At 35.5% G+C, this 27,390-nt stretch overlaps 1 protein-coding gene across 6 annotated transcripts in view; it reads left to right on the top strand.

Moving 5' to 3' along the window:
* Cdkal1 (CDKAL1 threonylcarbamoyladenosine tRNA methylthiotransferase) overlaps window positions 1-27,390 on the top strand; it is a 615,415-nt gene that overhangs the window by 74,787 nt on the left and 513,238 nt on the right. For all 6 annotated transcript variants that reach the window (XR_012450736.1, XM_074082797.1, XM_074082798.1 and 3 more), the window contains exon 5: window positions 8,245-8,329. Coding sequence is in view for 5 of the 6 variants with exons in the window: in XM_074082797.1 (XP_073938898.1) it covers window positions 8,245-8,329 (85 nt within the window). In the remaining variant the exon portion in view is untranslated. The remainder of the gene's footprint in view (window positions 1-8,244; window positions 8,330-27,390) is intronic.

Raw genomic sequence — 27,390 nt, 5'->3', positions numbered from 1 at the left:
GTCCTCTATCTTCCCCAGCCCTAGGCTATCTTCTGTTCTATGTATTTGTTTCCTCTGGACATTTCATTGAAATAAAAGTCATATAATGTACTTTTCTGACTGAGCTCTCTCACTTAGATTAGTTTTTAAGATTAGTTCGTGTTACATCAATTAACACTTCATTTATTTTTCATGCTAAGCAGTACTCCGTGGTATGATATATACATTTTGTTTATCCATTCATCAGTTGATAGACTTTGGGTTATTTTCAGTTTTTGGATCTTAGGAATAATTTTGCTGTGAACACTGATGTATAAGTTTTTTATTTTTTGCAGTACTAGAGCTTGAACTGAGAGCCTTGTGATTGCTAGGCAGGTGCTCTATCACTTGAGCCATGCCCCCTGCCCTTTTGCTTTCATTATTTTTTAGATAATGTCTAGCGCTTTTATCCCCAGGGCCAGGCCCCTGTGTGCCTAGAATTGCAGGTATGCACTACTATACTTAGCTTGTTTGTTGAGATAGACTCTGGCTAACTTTTTTTCACAGTACTGGAGTTTGAACTCAGGGCTCTGCACTTGCAAGGTGCTTTATTGCTTGAGCTGTGCCTCTACCCCTTCTTCCTTTGGTTATTCTGGAGATTGGGTCTTGCTTTTTGCCCAGGTTGACCTGGACTAAAATTCTCCTATTTTATGCTTCCCACTGTCACTGGGATATAGGCATGTATCACCATGCCTAGCTTTTTTTTCTGTTGAGATAGGATCTTGCAAACTTTTTTGCCGAGGCTGGCCTGGAACTGTGATCCTTTGGATATAGCATAGGATGACAGATGCATGCCATCACACCCAGCTATTGGTTGAGATGAGGTCTGGTGCATTCCCTGCCTGGGCTGGCCTTGGACCATAATCCTCCTGATCTCAGCCTCTCTAGTAGCTAACAATTACAGGCTTGAGCCACTGGCGCCCATCTGGGTTCTGGCAGACTTTTTGCCTGGACTGGCCACAAACTGTGATCCTCCTGATCTCTACCTCCTGAGTAGCTGGAATTACAGAGAGAGCCACCACATCCAGCCTGAGGTGTAAGTTTTTTTCCCATTTCTCTAGGGCCTATGCCCAGAGGAGGAATTGCTGGGTCATAAGTTAACTCTGTGTTTAGCAGTTTGAGGAACTGCCAGTAGCTACACCACTTAATGTTTTGATTAGCAGTATATGAAGGCTCCAGCCGCTTTACAGCCTTGCCAATACATTTTTGTTGTTGTTGTCAAATTCACTTAGATGTGAAGGGGTCTCTCAGTGTGGTTTTGGTTTGTATTTTCCTGATGGCAAATGATACTGGTTGGACGTGTTCTTATGTGCTTGTTGGCTGTTCATATGTATCTTTGGAGGAGTCTTTTTTTCAGCTCTCTTGTCCACTTTTAAAATGGATCATTTGTCTTTTTTGTCATTAATTAGTAATACTTTCTATTGTCTTGTGATTTTTTTTTTGAAGTGAAATTGGGGCTAGAGTATATTATATTTGACTTTGCAGTTAGACAATGTCCTGAAGCAAATAATCAAAGTAAATATTTATTTATTTATTTATTTACTTATTTTGCGGTACTGGGTCTTGAAATCAGGGCCTTCACCTTGAGCCACTCCACCAGCCCTTTTTGTGATGGGTATTTTTGAGATAGGGTCTCGGAACTATTTGCCTGGGCTGGCCTCAGGCTGTGATCCTCCTGATCTCTGCCTCATGAGATTACAGGTTTGAGCCATTGATGCCTGCCCAAAGTAAATTTTGAATCACCTGAAAGAAATAAAACTTAAATCTGAAGTGTAGATTTGGAGCTGGGGTACATTAGTATTGGCATAGAGGTGGTGACAGTGCACTCCATAGGACAAACTCCAGTTAGATGTCCAGTTAGTTTTATTAAGATAATTCTTACTGGTGTCAGACAGTCCAATAGCCACTCCTCATTTCCAGAAGTCCTGAGATACTACTGTGATGAATGAGTACTGTTTTCTAATGGCTCTTTCCCAAGAAGTCTTTTAAGCCAGCATTGATCCTTCTTTTTGTGTCTTCTTAACCTTTTGTCTCAAATTGATGAAATACCATGGTAATTTTAGAATGTTTGACACTGTCCTTTTGGTAATGTTACTTGTAAATATCTATCAATTAATTCAACAACATTTGAATATATGTGGTTGGCTCATTTTGTCTCCTTTGAATCATTTTCAAAATATCTACTGCAGGTCTTGTCAGGAGCACTGGTGAATCAGGATGGACACTGGCCTTGAATCAACTTCATGCTTTACATGCAGTTTCATTCTTTTATTCACTGTATCTTTGATATTATTCTTCTTTACACTTTGAAGTCCAAACTTCCATTTTTGATCTGAATCTGTCATGTCTTGGCAATTGCCTATGGGTGGTTTTTTGTTTTTTGGGTTTTTTTGCCGCAAAATGACCAAATTGCTTGTTGTTTTGACCCAGTAAATTTGCTAGGTCAAAAGCCAGAAATGGCTCTTGTATTAGAGATAATACTCTGCAGAAAATCTATCCTTCCCCGTACTCTAGAATTGTTGCTGATCCTGGAAATGTACCATTCTGAGCAGATGACTTGAGTTACTGCTTTGTGCTAAACAACTGAGGATTGTATGTAATTTTACTGGAAACCAGATGTTTTGGCAGTTTGAAAGTAAAGGAGTTTCTGTAACTTAAGTTTTGTTCATTGGGTAAATAGAATTTTTTAGGTAGATTACTTTTAGACTATTTGAATAAGGAAGGAAATTTTCTGTGGCATATACAAATTTAAGATTCTAATTATATTTGGGTTTTTATGCATTAGGCTGAAGGCCTGAAAGCTCACTGTGGCAGGAAAATTGCAAGATAGGCAGGGTGGACAGTGACTTTGGATAGAGGCGTGGCAGCCAGATTCTGAAGTGGATTTAGTCCTCAGTTTATAAAGCCCATTTAATACAGATACCCTATTTGGGATTCTTTATACACAGTAACTTCAGAAGTGATTGCATGTCAGGATTAACAGAGCTTTCAGAATGAGATTGGGAATATAGCCAGTGTTCTCTTTTGCTTACTAAATTCCAGGTCTGTTTTGCGCTCTCATTCTGATTAGGACCAGGACATTTAGCTATATAATTAATTTTCAGTAGTTATTTGTAGAGCTTTGCTAGCTATTATTTTTCACTTGAAATAAGACAAAATGTTCCTTTTCCTTCATACAGTAACAAAGTTCAAGCTGACTCTTAGTCTTTCCTCACCTTATTTCTATGAAGTGCTCAGTGGGACTATTTTAAAAGAACAAACTCATTATATGAGTAATCTTCAGGACAAAATGCTTCTCCCTGGGAGCTCTTATGTTCTGCTTTACTTGGAGGCTCCCCACACAATCACACACTGTAGCCACAGAACCCAGGGCCAGTTCTCCCTATGAGAATTTTAGACTGGAATCTCTAGGTTCTCTGAGCCCTTGTCTGTCCTTCTTTTCCATCCTTTTCTACCCTGTTCCTTCTTCTGCATCCTCCCTAACCTTAGCTAGCTAAAGATAGAATTGTTTTTAATGAATCTGAAAACAGATTTTGAAAACACAGTTACCCCATGCCATTATATGGTCTATATAAAGGACAATGAATGAAATGTAGAGTAAAAAATTAATTCATTTGTCAGAATTTTTATTTTATCTTTTATTAGTTTCAAGAAGTTGCTTTTCAGGCTAGGGACATGGCTTAAGTGGTAGAGTTCCTGCTTAGCAAGAGTGAAGCCCTGAGTTCAAACCCCAGTATCGCACAATAAAACAACAACAAAAAAACCAACAAAAAACAAGTTACTTTTCACGATGTACCTTCAATTAGGTGCTTTTACATTCTCTTAATAATATATACTCCATTTAATCTTTAAATGTTTAGTAGGCTCTCAATGATTTATGTAAATAAATTTCCAGGTATTTAAGGGTAATGGACATTCCAACTGTTTGGACTTGTCTTCCAGAGTTTTGTGGTGAACAAATTCAAAAAATGCTTTTGGGTCCAAAGCAATCCAACTCTTTCCTCTCTGTTTTTTTCTTAGTGAACTTTTAGTTGGATCAGCCTATTTACCCTCCTCATTTAAATCTATGAAGAGACTCTTTTTGTTGTTTTATGGTGCTCCTCTGTTGTGTGAGATATCTGTTTGTTCTCCTTAGTAGTGTTGATGTGAACCATGCAGAAGCCTGTGGGGAGAACGAGCAGGTTGGTGGTTGTGAGTCTGCCTGTGCTAACCCTGTATTCATTATTAATTCTCCCTTTACTTCTATGTCTGTCATCAATTCCAGGAGACCAAAAGCTGACATGTTTAAAATCTTGGAAATAGTGAGCCAGATGCTTTTGAAGCTTGATTATTAGTCTTCTTAGAAATATCATGAGACACCCTCAAGGCCATGTACTACTTCTTGGTTTTGTCTTTAGTTATTATCTGCATTATTTTTGATCAAGAGGCAAAGAGCCACTAATGAGGCATGCTAATTTCCTTCGATTCATTCTGTGGAGTCAGTTTGTCTGGATTTCTAATCCTTGCCCAGCCTTTAACTGTGTAATTTTAGGCAAGTTACTTTTCCTTTCTAAGCTTTAGATTCCTCCTTTGTAAAATTGGAATGAAAATGAACCCACCTCCAGTGGGAGGATTATATGAAAAGTGGCTGCTGCAGCATGCTAGACTTACTGCTGGACATAAAATGTGTCTACAGTAATGTTAGTGATTATCACGATTACTAATCAGATTTTTATCATGTTAGACTTGAATGTAATTTCTAGTGTATGTAGAGAAATCATTCAGAAAGTAAGTGTGTTTTGATTAAAATAAATAATGGTTTGTTTCTCTCTCCTCAGAGTGGGTGGTTTGTTGATGACCAGCATTTTCTTGGTTCAGTGAGCACAAAAGCTTTTAGAAGAGGGAGAAAGTCCTTAGGAAATGTGTATCAGGTCTACTTTCATGATGGATCGCAGCATGGATAGTTGACAGTCACACCTTAACATAAAAAGAGAACTATAGGAAAGGAAACAAAAAAGTTTAAGTTTACCTGCTTTTAAAATTCAAATGATATAGATGTAAATATTCTATATTATCTTTTAGGATTAAAGAAAAAAATTATAAAAACTTACAAAGAAAGAATATAAAAGGCACTTAGGAGTACTGTATTTGAGAACAACTGAAACTTCATCTTATTTCCAAGGAGGCAAACATCTCTGTTTCATATGTGCTTCTAGAAAACTTGTTTATATAGAACATTATATGCTTTTGTTTTTTCTTTTTCCTTTTTAAGAGACAATTGAGCTACTAGATGGACGCTCCTGCTTTGTTTCACCTGGCTTTGTTTCAGCTGATGGTGTACAGATTATTAAAAAATTAGCACTTAGAGATTTAGCTTGCTTTTCAGATGTATTTCAGCTGCAATCCTGTGTTAATTTTCTCTTGCTGTGACAAAATAACCTGAGAAAATCAATGTAAAGGGGGAAAGATTTACATTGATTCATGGTTTCTGTCCATGGTTGTTTGGCCCCGTTGTTTTTGGGCCTGTGGTGATGTTTAGAGCACCTTGGAGAAGTGTGTGGTGGAGAAGGTGCTCATCTCAGGGTAGCTGGGAAATCAAAGCAAGAGCCAAAGGGCCAGGATGTCAGCCATGCCTCCAGTGCCCCATAACCAAAGTTCCTTCCACCAGGCTCCATATCTTAAAGGTTGTGCCACCTCCCAAAGATGCCACAGGCTGCTGATCAAGCTTTTAATGTGTGGCCTTTGTTGGGGGGCTTTAAGATCTTAAAACATAACAAATTCCATAATTTATTGAGCCAATCTTTCTTTAATGGTCATACAGGCTTTTTTTTTTTTATCAAAATCTTCAGAGAGGGTTTAAAAATTTATGCGTGTGTTTGAATTCCTGTGTATGTGTGTGTGTCTGTGTGAGTGATGCAAGCTTTCTACAAGCAAGTATAGGAGGAATTCTGTGCATTTAAATATTTGCTATTCTTACCTTGCCTCCCCAGAGAGCTTCATCAGTATAGACTGTCATTAGCAGAAAAAAAGTTGCCTGCTTCCCTATTCCCTATTCCCTATACTATGTTGCAACACATTTTAAAAATACTTTGCAATTTGTTATGTGAATATAGCATCTTATGTCATTTTGCATTTTAAAAATCAAATGAGCTCAGTGTGTATTAGTATAAATCCTAATCAAGAGATCTAAATGCAAAATCATATGGATGTTAGGAGAAAACATGCATGAGTTCCTTAGTAATCTGGGAAGAGAGGAAATGGGAAGTGTTCTAATTATGAGTCAAAATTCAAACACAATGAGATAAAAGGTTGATAAATTTGATATTTTAGAAATTAAATAGTGTGAAGAAAATATACAAAAAAGCAAAATGACAAACCAGGAAAATACTGTTACTTCTAACAGACATAATTAAAGCTCTGTCCGGTTTAAAACTTGAGAAGAAAATGACCATTAGCCTAATAGATTAAGTGGGCATAAGATTGGAATAAATGAGAAACAGAAAAGCAAAAGCCCAATACAGAAAATTGTGAATGGTCTTTAAACATGGAAAGTTGCTCAACTCATATCAAGAGAAATTCACATTAAACTCTTTGGGATCTTGTTTCCTACCAGAAACAAAAGCCCAAAGTTTTGATAACCCACTGAGTGTGCAAGTCTGTGGGTAAATGACACTTACATGCCTTGTTCATTGAAGAGCAAAGTGATATAGTCCTTATATAGGGGAATTTCATAGTATGGAATGGAATCTCAGATGAAGTTATTCTTTGCCCCAACAATCCAGTTTTTGGACTTGATTCTAAAGGTACATGTGTGTATGTATGTATGCATATACACATACACAGTGCTATTCAGTGGAGCACTGTTTGTAATAGGGAATGACTAAATGTAGACTTAAAATCTATATTCTACCTAGATAACCTGAAGCCTGGCTTCCAAACCAGATCTGATATCCTAGCTGTGACATTGGCAACATTTTGCTTACGTGCAGATGATTTTAACTTCATGTGAAGGATTATTAGTGGTCTAGGCCAAATCTAAAAGTCGGTAGAATTCTTTTTTGGGTCACATGGTTCCTTCTTACTGCCTTTCCCTTCCTTGGTCCATTGTTGCCCATCTACCTTGTCTTTCTTTCTTTAAGTGGTCTCCTCTAACATGCTTCTCCTTCCAAGGGACTGGAAAGCCTCATGAATCCTCTGTAAGGCAACACCATCATCTCTGAGATATTAATCCAATATCTAAATCATGTACTAGTGGTAGTGAACTTGTACATTTTATTTTATTTGGGGTATAAGTTTTGGAAGTCAGATCTTATATTTTCTGTTGGTTCTAAATGCTGGTACCCCAGTGAAGATATGTCAAACTGCCTTATTTTTTCCTCTTAAAATGCATTTTATCACCTCTTCTCCATATTAGTATTTGAAATATGTGTGTATCCTAAGATTGATAAGAACATGAATATAATGTCCCACGTCTCTGGATAAACATATTTGGTAGTGTTCATGCCGTCTCATAGTTGACGCCATCTTAGAACCAAGAAGCATATTCATCGGGAGTTAAATGATGGGGAATCAGTATTCTTTACTGGGAGATAGCTATGCACTGCTTCCCTTCTTTTGTTTTGTAGGAAGTTTGTTTTCTGTGTAACTTCCTTAGTAAGGAATGTAGAATAGTATCCAGCACTTTAGGTATTTTCTAATATGTTTTATTAAACAGGATTGGGATTGGTTTTTGATTGCCAGTGGGTTTTAGTATTATAACAATATTTAATTGATAGGAATAAAAGGCTCACTTTAATGTAAATCATTCAAGGCAGACAAGTTATATTTTTAGTAACTTCTCAAGCTAAAGCATAGTGTATGCTGAGAGTAATGACTGAAAAATATTAGCACATAGTCTAAAGGTGGGTAATTAATTTTATATTCAAAGAGAAGACTGGGGCTAGTTTCAATTTAGTTTTTGGAAGTTATTAAATAGTACTCTTATGCACTGAACATAAAGGAAGAAAGGCTTGTCCTCATTACATTTTAAGTGAAAAGCTGTAGCACAGAGCACACATTTTTCTATGTATTGCTCATGAAGATTTCCATATTCTAGTAATTGACTACTATATTGTGATTTCATGTTACACTACTTTCTGTCTCCCTTTCCCCAGCAGTCCCATGCCATCTGGGTAAGCACTTGGATATTTTTGATTTGATTAAATGTGATATTTAACTTTTCTTTTTTGCATTCATTTTTTTTTCTAGAAAATGCATCAGATGCAGATTTATGGCTCCTGAACAGTTGTACTGTAAAAAACCCAGCAGAAGACCACTTTAGAAACTCAATCAAGTAAGTGGAAGTTTTTAATAATCAGGGTAAGAATATGAACACCTTAGCTTTTAAGAGATTCCTAATATCAATATAAGTACAGAGTACGTATCAAAACAGTATGAGTTGGTCTTTTAAGTTTATGATTATGCTGCTTTGAATTTATCTGATGAGAATGAAGCTTTTTTTTGGCAGTATTGGGATTGAACTCAGGGCCTCCTACTTGCTGCCACTTGAGCCACATCCCCAGTCCTTTTGCTTTTAGTTTGTTTTTCAGATTGGGTCTCACGCTAGCTTTACCTGGGGCTGACCTCTGAAAAAGAGCATTCTAGCTCCCCTGTCTCCTGAGTAGCTGGTATTATAGGTCTGAATTACCATACCTGGCTCACTTTTGAGAAAGAATCATGCTAACTTTTTGCCTAGGCTGGCCTTCAAACTCAATTCTCTTACCTCAGCCTCCTGAGTAGCTGAGACCGCAAGATACCATGAGGCCTGGGCCCCAGTTTTTGTCTATGTATGAACATCATAGAATGTTCTTATATAAACTAAGATGGCAGTGATATCACTGGGTGATATAATCTTATTATGGGACCATAAACTTGTTTATATGTGGTCTGTTGTTGACTGAAACATTGTTATATGGGACACAATTATATTTAGGTTTATTCTGATTTTCTAAGAATTTTTGATTTTCTTCATGTAACTTCCATGCATCTTTCAGATTTTTTTTCGCTTATCAATGTAGACATTGAATTGTTTCAGTGACATTTAAAAATCTGTTCCTTCTCCTTTTACTTAGGCAGTATTCTGTATCTTTATGCAATGGTAAATGATAAACTTTATATAAGATTTGTCTTCTTGTTTTCTCCCTTGGTCTCAGAGGATGAATTCTAGCAGTAGTGTGAAAGATGGCTTAATGTAAGGAATAGTATGGTTGCAGCAGTTCAGGTTCTTAGGATTTCATCTTAAGTGGAGGCGTGCAGAGTTGGGAGGAATAGATTGAGAAGAAGAAATGCCTTACACTTCCAGTGTTGAAGATGACTCCATCTCTAGTCTCTGGCTAGAGTGAAATAAGGAATTTCAGAGTTGAATTTGAGGAATGCTTGTTTTATATTTGAATATTCTGTATTTGAAACCACAGCTAGGTATTTTAATAGGGTAATAGACATAGTTGCCTTTATTGATTATCTTTGTGTGGCAGATACCATTCCTTGTACTTTACATGAGTTGGATATTATTTGGAAAAATAATTCCATTTTTATTCCTGTTTGACGGATGAAGCAGCAGTTGAAATTCTCTAAGGCTATTCAGTTCATAACTGGTAAAGGTTGGGTTTTAACCTAAGCAGTCTTGAGTAGAGTGTACATTTAACTATTTTATTATTATGCTTGCCAGATAAAGGTGTCAGGTAAAAGGTTGTAGAATTGAGGCAGATATCAAAAAATTCAACACTGAAGTACAGGTTTAGTATTGTTTACATAGATGTGACAGTCGAATGTGATAGTATTTTTAACTCTGAAGGGACAGGGGAGTTATTACTGAGCTGTGGTGGGGGCATCAGGTTTTTGAGCAGGAGAAAGAATTAAACCAGAGTAGGGGATAGTGTTTACCTGATGCCTCTCATTTTCAGGTAATGCTTTTTTTTTTTAAGTGAGAACTCTGTTATGTTCCCAAATTATATATTTACCGCCTAAAGGAAAGATGAAAAAGTATAAAGATATTTTAATGCAGCTGACACCCTCTATAAAACATATAGAATGTAGTTTCTGGGATTAATTTTAATAGTTATTAAAATTATTAAATAATAATGATTACATTATTAATTTTATAATGTAATCTTTGGAAGTTATTCTCGACTATATGTAAAATTTGTTTAAAACTTAAATGTGGCTTAGAGCATATTATGTATGAGGCCCTGGGTTCAATCCCCAGTACCACAAAATAAACAATAAGGAAAAGGAAAAAACTTCTCATACAATTTGTTTCAGCAGGTTTTGTTATATAGTATGTACACTATGTTACTGTTTGTGAATGTGCTTCAAAGTAATGGTATTTTGTTTGAATGATTAAGTGAAATAAGTAATGGCGTACAAGAAAAGGTTACTATTACATAGGTTCTTTTAATGTACCATTCTGCTTGACTGAAAGAAAAATTAAAAAGAATATTATGTGTGATTAAGTATTTTTAATAACTTTAAAGGCTTTTGGTCATTACAACTAGTTCTTAGTAAGGTGGCTCTTTCCACAGTAAATCCTGTAAAAGTAACAATTAACATTGAGAAAACATCAGATTCAAGTGAGATTTATGCACTTGAAGTCTTTCGGTGATAGATTACCCATCCTGTCAAGCCTCTTGCTTTATTTAGATACCTTCCCACTTGTTACCACCTCCTGACAAAGAATAACAAAGATGAGTTGTTCAAATATTGTTAACATTAAATCTTAGCTCTACCTTTCCCCCTCAGCCTCCTCTCTTTTATACGTTCTGTGTTCATTTATTTATTTTTAGTTTTTTTTGTGAGAACGAGGTAAAATTGAAATTCAAGGTGCATACTATAGTACACTGCTTCCCTTTCTGTTGCACCCAATCCCTTCTGCCCTAAATCAAAGATCAAAATAGCAGGGTGGTACTGGGAGCCTCTACTTATAGGAATCTAATAATTATTTTACGTTGTTTCTCTCCGGCCCCTGCTTTTTGGTGGTACTAGGGATGGAACCCAGAGCCTTGAGTTTGCTAGGCAAGTCTCTACCACTGAGCTGCACCCCGTTACCCATGTGGCTCATTGTTGATTTTCATCATCTCTTGTCATTTGCTTTTGTTTCCTTTCCTATGTATTCTTAGTATTGAATAGGTTTTCTTTTCATTTTGTCTCCAGCCACCAGGCAGAAGACCACCTCACTGTAACAGGAACACAAAAAAAGTACCTCAGAGTGTTTCAAGTGATTATATTATAATCTCATTGATTAAGGTCCAGGAATTATGTATTTATGACAAGATAGCCATAGTCTAAATTTTTATTCATTTTTGATCGATAAAAGTTTTAAATTGCAAAAATACAGGTAAAAATGACTTTGTTGGGTTGCCTTTTGAACTTTGAAATTTTAAATGCTATTGCATTTAAGATTAGAAAACAATTTAGAAAAAAATGCTAATGAGCGCATGTTTTATGATGGCAGACTGTTGGATGAATACTATTTCCTTTTGAGCATCTGTCATTGCCCTGTCCTTGTTTTATCCATTATGCCAGTTTGATTTAGACAATATGGCCTTTAACTTGCAGGGTTCTTGAGTAAATGAAAAAAGATCAAAAGTTTAAAAAAAATAAAAATTTGCTCCTAATGAGGGTATCAAATAAAAAAACTCCTTTGAGTAATACTTTATAGAAATGTGGGATCTTTTCCATGCCACCTAAAGGAGGTCATTCAGAGGCTGGTAAAAATAAACACATCTTGTGTGTTCCACATAAATGACAGGAAGAATAGCCAGCTTGCTTTGATCATGAACTGACAACCTCTCTTTGACCTTGTGCGTTATTAACCCAAATAGGCACTATGGTTTGAGCCATATTGATAGTGGATAGACAAGGGTCATTTACTTTTTGAACTTCCTTTGCCTATAGAAATAAATGGTAATGTTGAAGGGATGGTTTTGATATCTGAGGAAAATCACATGCAGGAAAAATTGAAAATAAAGAGAAATGGGTGCAGAAGACTGTTTGAAACAAACACTACCTGCTTTGTATAACATCTTTTCCTATAAGAAAGCTCCTTTGCAAAACATTCTGTAGAGCAAACCGATGAGTTGTCAAATTCTCATTCCTATTGTGAAAATATCGTTTGTTTTATGTGGATTTGTCTTTGAGTTCTTCATTAGTTGAAGTTGGAAGAGTACAAGACTATTATTTCAACCTGGATTTATAAAATAAACCACCTTAAAAAAACTGACTTGTTAAGAATAGAGAAGTACTTGCCCTTTTAGTTAGTAATTTTCCAATTTAAAAGAAAAATCTCTACTGATTCTGTTTTTAACTAGATTCACCAATAGGTTATTTTTTTAACTAAAAACTTTTGTTCAATTTAAAATTTTTAATTAAAATTTTTTGACCTTAGAAGATAAAAACATGTTGGCTTTTAATTTGACTTTTTGCAAGAAACAGGTTGGCTGATGCAAGTAATTTTGAGTTACACTTATTTTTTAAGACTGTATTTTGTCAATTTTTTTTGTTAAACTTAAATATTTTAACTTTTCTATTTGTGTGAAGAGGCAAGTGGCTTGAGTTCAGTACCAGTTTTATGTGATTGTTTGAAGTGTCATTACTGAAGTAATGAGATTTGCTCATCAAAGCTTCCTTCTCTATAGAAAGTTAATTCAGAATATTGAACCATTTGACTTCATGTGTATTAATTATGAGGTATTGCTTAATAAGGTTTTCTTATCTTTGAACAGTGGTATGCTAACCATGGGTTTATATTTTCCTACCATTTCTCATTTATTTAGATACTGTCAATAGGCTGAGAAGTCTGTTTCTGATCTTTATCTTTTTTTCCCCAAATCCAGACTTGTATATCCCATTGTTTCCTGGACTTCTCCATGTGGATGACACATAGAATCTGAAACCACTGTGTGGTTCCTTTCTACTACTTTACCTTTTTTTTTTTTGGTTTTTTGAAACGGTCTCGTTATGCTGCTTAAACTGTCCTCAGACTCTTGATCCTGCTGCCTCAGCCTCCTGAGTTCTGGGAAAACACTTTTCCCCAGCTAGTGTTTCCACTTGTATTGACTATCTTGTTTGGTTGTAGACATCTGGTAGTTTTCTTTGGTCATACATTTCCCTCCCTTTCTTTCCCCTTTCTCAAAGATTCCCCTTCCTCCACTTTAACCCTTTTCCTCTCTTTTCCTCATGCCCAGTGTTATTGGTGTCTTCCTGATTACATGATGGTAAATGTTTTTGGACACTACAGCAAGAAAGTTTGTTTCCATGTTTTACTTGTCATGAACTAGACACATGCCTTTTGATTTTAATCCTTTCTCCCTATCCATGTGGCTGGTATCTTAATTATGGTCTTCCTTATCTTCTACTCTTACTATTACAGTGAGGTTCTCACTTGCTCTCAGCTTTTCTGTCCCAGTTCGATTACTTTTTCTTCCTTTAAATCCTTTTTAATACTTTCTTTTTTTCTTACTCTAGGATAAAGATATCATCTATTTGTATAATGATATTTTTTGTTTGTTCCTTGCCTACTTCTTTTACCTGTTTGTCACTCCATCCCCATCCCACCAAATTATAAAAATTTTCAGACATATAGTGTGTTTGCATATGCTTCCCTCGTCCCAGTAACCTCTCCCTTTCTCCAAAATGCATTCATGTGCTTCAGTATACTTGCACTCGCCCCTACCCTATGTTAATCCTGCCTGTCCACATAGTTTATTTTTGGAATTCATGTTAAAGGTAATATCACCTGTGAGGTCATCTCTCTTCTAACCCTCACCCCTTACCTCCAGGGTCCATGGAGGTAATTACCCTCTGTTCTGGGCTACTTCTTGATCTCATATAAACATCTATTGCTGCATATTACATTTTATTATTTGTTTACATATTTAACTCTTTACTTTATTGTGAGTTTTGAGGTCAGGGTATTGACCTCAGGAAAATTCTTTTGTATGGAGTCTTTGACCTTCTGACTTTACTGTGTGGCTATTATCCTTTTCATAGGAAACAGGTACCATTAATAGAATAAGGCTGCTTGCAGAGCGACTCAAGTGGTAGAGTGCCACCTAGCAAGTGTGAGGTCCTGAGTTCAAAGACCAGTATCACCAAAGAAAAAAAAAATAGACCAAGACTGATTATTGACTGCCTAAAAATGGTTCTCCAAGGTTGCCATGAGTCCATTGTATATTTGCAAAAAGGGGAAGGTACATTCTAATTTTCAAGTGTTGTATTAAAATGCCCTCTTTTAAGATATCATGCTATTTTGCTATTTGTGTTTTACTGACAGACCAGGAAGAAACCTGCCTCTCTTGTCCTTAGATGGTGCAAGAAGCACATGTTTGTCACTATTGGTGCACTGTTTCTTTCTTGAGGAAAGTTGTGAAAGGGGTGAGAATACTTGTGCCTTCTTGGAGCAGTCACCTGTTCACATTCGTAAGAGCGGGGCTATGAAAGATAGGCCCTTGTTCTCATGATCAAACTTAATGAGCTGGACCAGCTTTGGAATCATGACCATTGGGTTAATTGGAGCATCTGATCTTGAGTCAGAGGGTCGATTAACAACCTGCTAGCATTTGGCCTTGAGTTTGGTACACAGTTATAATTACTCAGTACATATTTGTGTAGTGAGGTCAAACTGATTTTTCTTTTTTTGGGAGAAGAGTTTAATATCCGTAATTCTGCTTGTCATTGCATGAACAAGTCATTGTCATTGTATTATCTTAAGTATATAAGTAATGTAACTATATTAATATCACAAATTCCCTTACATTTAACTAACAGAACGTCTGGTTTTGATGAGTGAGCAAAAAATACCAGATATACCAACAGAATTGAAAACAAAAACAAACAAACAAACAAAATCCAACCAGGCAGCTTTTATTGGGGAAGAAGTAGAAGTGTTGGAAAAGTTAACTTGGTGTAGAAGGATTGTGTGATAGCAGTGACACAGATGAATTGGGACAAGGTTGTCATTCTTCTTAACTGAGGTTTCTCTGGTCACTAGAATAGTGGCTGGTAAATAGTTATCCCTGAATTTTGATTCAAAGCATTGAATCAAAATCTGATCTGATGAACACATTTCTCTAGGAAATTATTGTTTATGGGTTAGTTCTTGTTATCATCTGCCATATGTGAATTTGTTTTATTCTCACTTTATATGTCAACCATTCTGTTTGGTCTACTTTCTGTTGTTGCTAGGACTTTGGATTTTTTCCCTATGACCTACTGTGGCATTAATAATGGTAATATTTGAGGAAAAAGTTTTCTGAAAACATTAAATGAAGAGTGTTTGATTCCTAAAGTGAGGATGAGAGTTATGAATGTCTAGAGCAGATTTTACATAATTTCTTTCCTTGGGCTTTAAGTTACTTATTCCTTAACCATGGAAAACCAGGGAGGTACATGGGCGAGAAAGCAGAAAATGATCATGTGACATATTTCAGTGAGAAATTTGATTGGAAATAAGGTAGAAAGTATATTTAAGAGTTGAATTCATGGTAAACTTTAAAACAACACAAGAGGAAGGACTAAACTTACAGTTAAGAAGATTAATAACTTTATTTGCAAATCAGGAACAGAGGAGCACTTCAGAGGTAGTAAATCATTTTAAAATGCAAAACCGAGTTTTGTAGTTATCTAAAATCTTTCTGAAATACTATTTTGCATATTTCATGATTACTGTTACATCAACAGTTGCTTTGTTTTTGCCATTTTATGCAAGTGAGTGAGTGAAAGAGGTCAGTGTATTATGTACTGGCAACAGCTGGCCGATAGCACTGAATCCTTACGTAATTAAATAAGTGTTGGCTGTTGTCCTAACAACTCTGTAGGTGGAGGCTCCCGAAAGCATGCACAAACTTGCTGTAGCAGGATTAAAGAAGAAATCAACATGATCTAAGCTTGTTCTTTCAGCCAAGAGCGATTTCCTATTGTTTTGGCTTGAAAGATATTCTACTTATTCTTAGGATGTGTGTTTATACAACAGCAGAGGGGAAAAAAAAGCTCGTGTGTGTGTGTGTGTGTGTGTGTGTGTGTGTGTGTGTGTGTGTGTGTGTTTCCCCTCCCCTTATTGTATGCTGTGTCACAAACAATTTTTCTTAAATTTTAGCCATTAAATGAAATAAAAACATACCTCCTTTCAACCCATCTACATACTACTATAGTATTAATATTAACTGTTCTTATTCCTTCCTTATGGTTGCACTTAGATTTAGGGATTCTCTGGGCTCAGACTATAGAGTACATTACCACATGCTTTTCTGTAACCCAACTGGATAGGGGTGGCAGCGAAGGAAAAATAAAATCTGCAGGTAATATGTGACTCTGCTTTTGCTAATGAGTACATTAGTAATTTTAGGTACTAGTTGTGGACATAAATCCTCCTCATAGTTCATTTACCTCTTGAATTGTTTTATCACTTTAAGCTGAGGCCAGTCTCTACTGTACCTTTGATAACAAGATGATACTTTTGTGAATTAGGAAGTATGTAGACGCAGTCCAGAACATGGTGTGTGGTTTCTACATATAACTCTTTATTTTAACAATTTTTTTGTCTTTATCACTTTTTAAACTTCTTAGGGGCAGCCACTATGTCTTTTATCTTTGTTCCAGTACATAGTACAGTGGATGACAATGATAGTTAAACAAATGAATGAATCAACTCTCATGTTTGCTTTCTCTAGACATTTATCCTCCTCATCCCCTCCACCCTCTGCCTCTGTCAGAACTAATGTCTTTGTGGATTTTCCTAGACCTTTTCTGTATCTCTTTCTTATTAGATTGTATTACTTTGAACTCAAGTTCAGAAAATGTCACAGAAAACCTAATAAGTAGGATTTAAATAAGATAAGGGATTTATTTTTCTGATATAACACAATGTCCACAGGTAGGAAGTAGCTGGCCTTGGTTTACCAATGTGGGGTATGAGGGCCAAAGTCTGTAGTTTTCAAGGTCTTTCCCTTATCAGGTCAAATGGCTGCTACTCCCCAGCTATCATATGTTCGTTCCCTAAAGGAGGAAGTAACAAAGGGGGTATGCCAGCCCAGACTGTCCCTCTTTTAAAGGAGCTCTCTATGCAGTCCCTCTCAAAACCCTGTGCTTATATCTCATTGTCCAGAACCACAGCATTTGCAAGAGAAGTTGGGAAACTGTTCTTTATTTGCCAGGGACTGTGCACATTGTTGCTCCCAGCAGAAACAGGGTTCTTTTAGAAAAGAATAGAGACTGTTCATTGGGGGTAACTTGCTGTCTTTGCTACAGACTGTAATCCTTGGGGCAAGTTGTGCGTTCTATTCATCTTTCTGTTGTGTTTCGTGATCATTTCATGAGAGGAGGTCCTCAACATTTTTATGAGCAAATGGTCATAGACATTACCTTTATTCAGAACCTTTAATGTCTAGTTGACACTTGAGAACTTTACCTCTTTTTGTTTATCCTGAGTGATTTCTGGTGAAGTGATACTAAGAAAACACACAGGAGAGGTTCTTGGCTTAGGTGTCGCACACAAATTTAAAGGAAACTGGGACCTGCACGTATTTTCCACTCTTAAGACCTGCAGTGACCATTTGAAGTGGAATCTACAGACAGAGTGTGGAATTCATTGTTTCTGAGATTCAGCTCTGTGATACAATAATGTAATCCCAACTTAGAAACTAGAGATTTTAAAAGAATTTAAGCAGAAAACAAGAGTGGAGTTAATAATGATAGTGACAAATTGGAAAACAGCTTGTTGGAGAGGTTAAATTCATTTTATAATTAAATGTTAGAAAATAGTACTTTTTGTGATTCTAAAAAGTTTATAGCTGAGAACAATGCTTCCTTTGGCTAAGATAGAGATTTAGTGTTTAGTTTAACTTGAAGAAAATGGAGAATTAGATAAAACTAGTGCGAAGTATTTGCTGTACATTTTGTATCACTGGATAGTATTAGAGGCAAGTTAAGGATACCAAAGTCTCATTCTGAAAAGCGACCTGCACATTCTATGTTCTGTGTTCTTATAGAGGTATTATTGAATTGTTGTCATGAACTGTGGGTATAATTATGTTCTAATGGCCCATACTTTACTGGTTTTCTCCTTATGCCGAGTGTTTGTGTGTGCTCCTGTCTGCTTTTTTCAGTGTCGATGCATTAAGGAAGAAACTGATAGAATCACATGATAGATAACTGTTTTGGGAAAAATACAAATTAAAGTGGATGTCAAGGATCTCTTTAACACCATGTTTTAGAAGTCAACAGCACATCCTGTGTGCCAACCAATGATATGCTTTCAAGCTCATAAATTTCTTTTCTATTGCAAGAAGGATCAGATAAGCAAGTTTATGGCAAAACTAAAAAGTTTCATTTGGTGCTTTCCTTAAATGCCTGTCAATATTTTATGATAGTTACTGAGGGAAAAGATGTAGTTTTATTTAAATGAGAAAATGGTTTGAGTAAGCATGTTTTATGTATTTTGGACATTTATAGTTGAAACATTGTCTAATTCACTGTTTTGATGTTTTTACTATTTCAATAACAAATGACTTGGTGTCATTGATCAAATAAATATAAAAATGGTAATTAAAAATCATGAGAGCAGAACTGGTGGATATTGCATTGGGCAAATTCTAAGAACCTTAAAGATTTTTCTTTTTTCCTTTTTTGCTGCATGTATTTTCTTATTTATCTAGTCATATCAGATAGTTGCATATAGAAAATTTGAAATATAGCAATTTTTTAACTAGCAATGGGTGGCTTCAGTAGTATGTGGCATAATTAGGGCTTTTAAAACTCAGGGTGATCATGGGCAGTGATGTATGTGTCTGATCCCCTCAGTGACCTACTGCCTACATAACTTTGGGCACATTAGAGCCTTAGTACTTGGTGTTAGAGCAGACACAGATGCAGCTGTGATGCTAGGTATTGTGTAGAAAGTTCCCCAAGTAGGTAGGGTTGAGAGAGGCCTTATCTGTGATCCAAATGGTGATTGAGAGGAGAGTCCAAAACCTATAATGGGGGTAGGGTTTTCTTTTCATTTCCTCTAGACCTGGGGTAGTGTTTCTATACCATATCAGATCTAACGATCCTTTTATACAAGTGTTTTGCAGTGTACCCTTTATTATTCTAAGGGAAATTCATTAATGTTAGCTTTCCCTACACACATAATTATACTCAGTTAACACATGCTCTAAATGCAATTAATATAAGGAGAAGTAAACAAAATGATAATATAACATATATTTCAAGGTAATGCTCAGGCATAAATACATTAGAATATTTAATGAAATGATGTATATAGAGTTACAATAAATGTCAGGAGTGAGTGCAGTCTGATATTTTTTAGCCTTAACAGCTTAAATACCAAGAATAGCATTGTCCTAAAGGCCATTTTTGCTTTTCCAAAATGTGTGACAACTCTGGCTAAAGTTCTTAAAAGATGAAGTATGCTCTTTCTTTCATTTTTGTAGGAGCTGAATTTCTGAAGTGTGTAAGAACTACATTGCATTTAAAAGTAGAGTTGGGAGTCTAATGAGATACTGTAGAATCTTACATGAATGTTTAATTGGACAGTGGCCACTCACACAGGACATGCGGAATTCTTTCTACTGGTGAGACCTTTGCAGTGGAATATATTTAGTGTTTCTGACTTCTGCCCAGCAAATGGTATTTGCATCTTGTACTGAGTGTCAAAACCAAAAAGATTTAATAGATTGAACCTAACGATTAAAGTTTCTGTAAGGCCTGAATGCCCCAACAAGATAAAAAGTAACAAAATATATAGGAAGCACACATATGTGACATTATAAATATAAGTAAATAATGTTAAAGAGTTCCTTAAATTCAACAACTTGATTGAAAACTATCCAAAGGGTACGAACAAGCAATTTAAGGAAGAGGAAGTGCTAGCAGCAAACACAAAATGTTTCCATTCTTAGCAGAACTCAGGAAAATACAAATTAAACTGAGATACTACTAGTATCTCAAGGCCCACTAGATTAAAAAAAATAGGTCCACTGTTCCTGAGAATGTGGGGAAATATTTGCTCTGGAGTATTGCTGATGAGAATTTAAATTGCTATAATCTTCTGGGAAAGTAACTCTTTGATAAGTAGTATAGAAATTAAAAATATGTATATTCTTTTATTTAGCAGTCCTGTCTTTCATGAACTTTTCCTATGGATATAGAAATACTATCTGTAGAGTAGGATCATATTGTTGTTTTTGACAGCATTGCTTATGATACAAAGTATTATCACAAATCTTCCAACATTTCAGGAGCTTTACTCTCTGGGCACATGTTTAATACATGTTAACGGCAGTTGATCGTGGCATCTGCTCAATGAAGTTGTCTAGATGAGAAGCAACTTGAGGACCAACCCACCATATATTCCAAAGCATTTTCTTTCTGACTTATTAATGATTATGATAACATTAGCCTTTGTCAGCCCTTTCAGATGCACAGAAATATGCCCTGATGATATTTTTAAAGTGTCTGGTTTCTATTGTAGCTATCTAAGGATTTAACTAGTTCTTTTTGTCAATTAAGATTGAACTATTCTAGCCTTATCTTACCATTCATGTAACAAATACCATTTGGTTCATCTTTCCATTTCAGAGTCAGTCAGAAAAGACAAATTTCAGATATTAACCTTCATATAATAGATCTGGAGCTTTTATCTAAAATAAATGTTTATGTTCTCTGGTCACTGTGTTAAGTATGTATGGAATGTCTCTCCCATTTGGTAGGAAATACCCCTTGCATTTGATTTCAGTTTTTACTGTTTCCTAAAAAAAAACAACAAAACAATAGTTGTTCTGAACTTCATTCTTAATAGATTTTCCAAAGTAAATGATGTTTGCATCACACATAGCCAGCCATTTTTATGTGATATACTAAGAGAGAATCTCTACTCATTAATTTGACAATACTTATTGTTTTAGACTTTGGCAGTTCAAAGATTAATAAGGCACAGTCTCCACTCTTGAAAGCTGATAGGTTAATAAGAAGGGCAGAGCCTCAGCCAGCTAATTATAATACAGCAAAATAAGTGTGGTAATCACACTTTGTACCTAAATGGATATGAATGTACTTTTTTATAAAAATCTTCACTTTTGTTCAAGTCTATACTCATGTTGGCTCCATGTATCTCATTTTATATCCTTCTCCCTCCAACAATAAGGACAATTTATCATCTCAAAAAGCAAGAAGTTTTTTTTTGTTGTTCATTTATTCACATGTGCATACATTGTTTGGGTCATTTCTCCACCCTGACCCCCTCCCCCACTCAGTTCGAGGCAGGTCCTGTTCTGCCCTTATCATTGATTTTGTTGAAGAAAAGACATAAGCATAATAAGGAAGACAAAGCATTTTTGCTAGTTGAGTTAAGGATAGCTATACAGAGAGATTCCTCCTATTGCTTTCATGTACCCATGTGTTACCACCCATGTTGATTCAACTCTTAACTGATCTTTACATTGGTTCCTGATTCCCTGCTCATGATAACCTGTCATTTTAAGGTTTCTGTATTAGTTCCTCTGGAGTTGGGACATCAAACGCTTTCATGTTTTGGGTTTTGTCCTGTATGTAGTCTCCCCTTGTCTTGTGATCCAAGTCCAGCCACATTGCTGCATTTGCCCTAGATCTAAAGTCCGCATATGAGGGAGAACATATGATTTTTGGTCTTCTGAGCCTGGCTGACCTCTCTCAGAATGATGTTCTCAAGTTCCATCCGTTTACCTGCAAATGATAAAATTTCATTTTTCTTCATGGCTGAGTAAAGTTCCATTGTGTACAAGTACCACATTTTCTTGATTGGGCATCTTGGTTGTTTCCATAACTTGGCTATTGTGAATAGTGCTTCAATAAACACGGGTGTGCAGGTGCCTCTGGAGTAACCTGTGTTGCATTCCTTTGGTTATATCCCCAGGAGTGGGATTGCTGGATCATAGGCAGATCTATGTTTAGATAAAAAGCAAGAAGTTTTAAGCAAGGATTAATTTTAGTGGTTCAAAGATGTTATTACAGCCATGTGTAGTGGCTCATACCTGTAATCCTAGGTACTTGGGAGGATTGTGGTTTGCTGCTAGCCTGGGCAAAAATTTAAGGAGACCCCATTTCAATCAGTAAAAACTGGGTGTGGTGGCTTGCCTCTATGTAAATAGGAGGATCAGAGTCCAGGCCTGCCAAGATATGAAAATAAGATCTTATTAAAAAATAACTAAAGCAGAAAGGGCTGGGGGGTGTGGCTTAAGTGCAAGTGCAAAGCTCTGAGTTAAAACCCCAGTACTCCTAAGATGTTATCACAGATCCAAGGTAACAAGTACTTTCTAGTTTTCCCTTATCTTTATTTTTTGTTCTGCCATGTTCAGTGTACGGCTTGATCTTCAGTGAGGTTATGAAGCTACTATTTTCATATGGTGGCTCCCTTGATCCTTGATTTCAGGCACCATATTTATAGCAACTGTTTCTTCTCTGCATGTCCTTGTGTAAAATTTTAATTTTGGACTAATAGAAAAGTTGTAAGAACAATACACCAAATACTTATGGATTCATTACCAAATTCCCCAAATGCTAATATTTCATGACATTTTCCTTTTGTGGTATGGGTAATATAATCTCTTAAGTAAAACTTCAAAAGATATAAAAGTATGTATAGGTGGAAATGTCCTTACAGCTATGCCCTTTACCAAAATATATTCAAGCAGTTATATTATGCCCCCCTTCTTCTTTCCTTCCCTTTTTCTTTCTCCTCTACCTTCTTCTTCCTCAACCCCTCTTCTCCCTCCCTCTCTCTCTGTCTTCCAACTGTATATCCTGGAATATTTCAATATAGGTAAAACGCCTCCTCATTCTTTTATTTATTTATGGATTCATAGAATACTTATTTGTGCTCCTGAGTACAGATTCATAATGTTCTCATTTGTATACCTGAGCTTTTACTGTACTAATTATCTTTTGCTAATAATTGGCTGTTATAAATAGTATTTATCAAAACATGTTTTGCTGAAAGATTATTTTGTAGAGTACCCGGACAATTTTAACTTGTATTTTGAAATAATATATTTACTGAAAAGCTCCAAAAATAGTACAAAGCTATCTCAGAACTTTCACCTAGCTTTCTCAAATGTTTACATTTTACATAGGCTTACTACAATGTTGAATCCAGGAAGTTAATATTGATAATAGTAGTATTAATTAGTTATTCAGTTTTTTTCTGGTCTGGGTTATAATTTAGGATCCTGCATTGTATTTGATTCTCATGGCAATCTCTTTCAATTTTTGGCAGTTCCTCACTTTTTCTTTATGTATTATAACCTTGACACTTTTGAAGAGTACTCATGGGTTATGTTATAGAATACTGTTCCATTTGTGACTGCTCAGTACTTCTCATGATTAGATTCAGATAGTATGCATTTTAAGAATATAGGAATGATGAATATTGTGTCATTGTTGGTATGTCACACTCAGGGGATTCACAATGTTGATATGTCTCTGAACTTTAACATGTAGTAACTAAGTGTTTGCTTTATTAAAGGTGGCAGCTGTCAGTTTTCCCCATTCTAAAGTTCCTGTCTGTGCTGAAATTACTATGTATTTTTGATTTGTGATTCTTTGGAAATACGCAAATATCCTGTCCACCATGCTTCCATCCTTATAATTTTAGCATCCAATGGTTGTGCTTCCCTATAACAGTTACAATTATGGTATTTATCAAGTGGTGTTTTCTATATTTCTATAATGCCTTCTACATTTATTAATTGGAATTTTACTGTAAAGGGCTATTTTTTCTCATTTATTTGTATTTATAGTCTCATGGCTATTCATTTTATCACTTTCATAATATTATTGCTAAAATTATTACCTATTTGGCCAATGGAAGTATCTTTAAGTAGGCTCCTGTACCCTGTCCCCCACTGTTTTTTCCTTCTGAAAGAAGTTTTTTTAATGACCAATAATGGAGCTTGGCTCACTATTAATGGCTTTTCTCTCTTCTTTCTTCTTCAATTTTAAAAGCCATCTTAACCATTTTAAAGAGTGAAGAGCAAAGTTCACTCATGTTGGTATGTAGTTCTTTTGTATTCCTTTTATATACTTCTGTCATTCCAGCACTTCTTTGGACTATAAAATAGTTTAGGCTCATCTTGTACTTTAAGTCCTAGATTGAGGCATTTCTCCAAGGAGTCGTGGTTCTTTTCACTGGTGAATGGTATAAAGAATGGTGCCTAAACACAACAAGAGAATTGAACTTTGATCACAAGATAAAAGTGAGAGCACACAAGGGAGATATGAGGATAGGTAAGACACCTAAAAAATTAGCTAGCATTTGTTGCCCTCAATGCAGAGAAACTAAAGCAGATACCTTAAAAGCAACTGAGGCCAATAGGAGAAGGGGACCAGGAACTAGAGAAAAGGTTAGATCAAAAAGAATTAACCTAGAAGGTAACACACATGTACAGGAAATCAATGTGAGTCAACTCCCTATAAAGCTATCCTTATCTCAACTAGTAAAAACCCTTGTTCCTTCCTATTATTGCTTATACTCTCTTTTCAACAAAACTAGAGATAAGGGCAAAATAGTTTCTGCCGGGTATTGAGGGGGTGGGGGGGAGAGGGAGGGGGCGGAGTGGGTGGTAAGGGAGGGGGTGGGGGCAGGAGGGAGAAATGACCCAAGCATTGTATGCACATATGAAAAAAAAAATGGTGCCCAGAATCTGGTATGCTCATTGCCACTTTGATACTGTTCCTTCCAACAACTCTTAGTAGGCAGAGCTAGATTTATATACATGCACAGAAACATGTATATCTATTTTTATTTTAACTGTACATGTATTACCAAACATTTGGCCCTACTATTTTTCCTGATTCTATTTCAACTGCATGGAATTCTTTTTAGCCTTTTCTCTTATGTAACTCCATTTTATAATGGTTAAAACCAAAATCTCATATATGACAATATGTTTGTTACTTGTTCAAACCTCTGAATTGTGTAGTTTTAGAATTACTAATGCATCTTCTGTTAAAAAGGAGATTTTGCTAACTGGAATATAATATTTATGTTTAGTCCTCTTTGGTTGCTTAGTTAGCTCTTTCCTTTGTCACCCCCATTAATGTGGTTCTGTTATTAATTTGTGGTAGTGTTAGGTTAATTTGTTACCACTTGTATTCCATATGGATTCTACCCACTTTCTGGTTGTTTTTCATTTTTTGAGCATGTGAGTCAAGTAGTGATTTTTCTATTTCTGTCATGCTTTTTACATTGACTTATTAAGTGAAATTTTATTTCATTTAGAATGTATTTCATCCTTCCATTAAGGAATGGCTGTCTCTTATGCATCATTTATTTGTTTATGCAGTAATTTATTTGTCAGTAGAGACTCATGGTAATTTTCAATAATTATTTTGAATTCCATATACAGATCCATGTAAAGTTTTAAAGCTTCTATTTGATTTTTATTTAAATGATAGCGTACTAAAGATATTCTTCCATTTTTAACTCATGGATTCATAGTCTTTCTTACAGCTACAGAGTACTCCATTGAGTAGGTATAACAGTTTATTCTGAAATGGCGCAAGTGGCAGAGTGCCTGCTCAGCAAGGATGAGGCCCTGAGTGTAAACTCCAGCATAGCCTCCCCACAAACAAAAATCAATCAACTACTTTCTGATGTGTGGCCATATTGATTGTTTCCAATATTTGCATAACAACCAGGCAATGAAAAAACTGTTGCATATGCATTTTTATATTGTTAGAGATGTATCTTCAGGATACATTTCTAGAGTGAGGTGTGCTGAATAGAAAGTAAACATTTGTAGATAAAGTCCCCATCTGTAGTTTCTTATTCTATGTTTTCAGTTACCTATAGTCAACCATGTCTGAAATATTAAGTGGAAATTTCAAGAAATAAACAATTTATAAATTTCAAATTGTGCACCATTCTAAATGTGATGAAAGCTTATGCTGTTCTACCCCATCCCATCTAGTATATGATTGATCTTTTTGTCCAGTGTATCCACATTGTATATGTTACCTATTTGGTAGTCACTTCTTTAACTGTCTCAGGCATGAGGTCAATTGTCATGGTATCATATTGCTTATGTTTACACAATCACCTCCCTTCATCTCATCCTGTAGGCATTATCATCTCATAGCATCACAAGAAAAAATATGAGTACAGTACATTTTCATAGACTGAAAGAGACTTCATCCATACAAGTGCTTATTAGCATGTAGTAATAATTGTTTTGTTTTGTTAATTATCATTCTTAATCTCTTCCTGTGCCTAAATTCAGCTTAATCTTAGTTGTACATGTTTAGAGACTCATTTACATGGAATGTTTGGTACTGTCTCTAGTTTTAGACTTCCCCTGGTAGTCTTGTAATGTATCCCCTGCAGATAAAGGAACCATGTACAGTATTACCAAGTTTTTCTCCAAAAGGGTTGTACAAATGTGTATTCTTATCAGCAATGTGTAAAAATTGTTGCTCTGGAGTCTCTTAGATGGAACGATGTTGCCATCCTTTGCAATTTCTCACCTTTCATTGTTTTCATTTCTCTAATTATGAGTGAGTTTGAACACCTGTTACAAATTTGGCCCTTTATATATACTTTTGTTAGTCATTCAAGACTTTTAAAAAAGTCTGTTGTCTTTCAATTTCTATGAGTTTTTTTATAGGTTCGTGATTTTTGGTACAAGTAGTTTCTTCCAATTGGTCAGCAGTTCTCAACTTACATTGTTTTTTTTTAACGAGTAAAATATTTAATTTCTTGTCCTTAAATTTATGGATCTTTTCATCTTTGTAGTTTTCCTGGATTTTACGTCAGGCTAAATCATTACCTTTCTGAAAATGAAGGTTAAGGAGAAATTCACTTAAATTTTATTCTAGTAGTTTTTACTGTATGTTTTTACATTTACCCTGATCCATTTGGAGGCTTATGCTTATATATGGTGTGAGGTATGGATCTAGTTTCATCTTTGTCCACTTTGTTGTTGTAGTACTCTTCATTAAGATTTCTGTCTTTACACCAGTGTTTGATATGGTATTTTTATCATATCAAGTGTCCAAATTTACTCCAGTCTATTTTGGGCATCTTGTTCTACTCTGCATGTTTATTTATTGATTTGTATTCCATCCGTAATGTTTTTATGGATGTCCTATTTATCTTATAATTTGACATCTGTTAGGACTAATCTTGCCTTGAAGCTTTTCTTTTAATATTTTTCTGACATTCCATTTTAATATTTTTCAAATGAATAAGTCTGTGAAAAATCTAGTTGTTTTGTGTATAAACTAGAAGCTAACTTGTAATAATAAATCAACTTATGGGGATCTGACATTTTTATAAGTTGAGTTATTCTATCCAAGAAAAGGAGGTGGATAGAGAATTTGCTTGTACTT

This window comes from Castor canadensis, chromosome 8 (assembly GCF_047511655.1).
Source record: "Castor canadensis chromosome 8, mCasCan1.hap1v2, whole genome shotgun sequence".
NCBI lineage: Eukaryota > Metazoa > Chordata > Mammalia > Rodentia > Castoridae > Castor > Castor canadensis.
The sequence above is the reverse complement of the archived record's forward strand: the minus strand, read 5'-3'. Positions and strand labels throughout refer to the sequence as shown.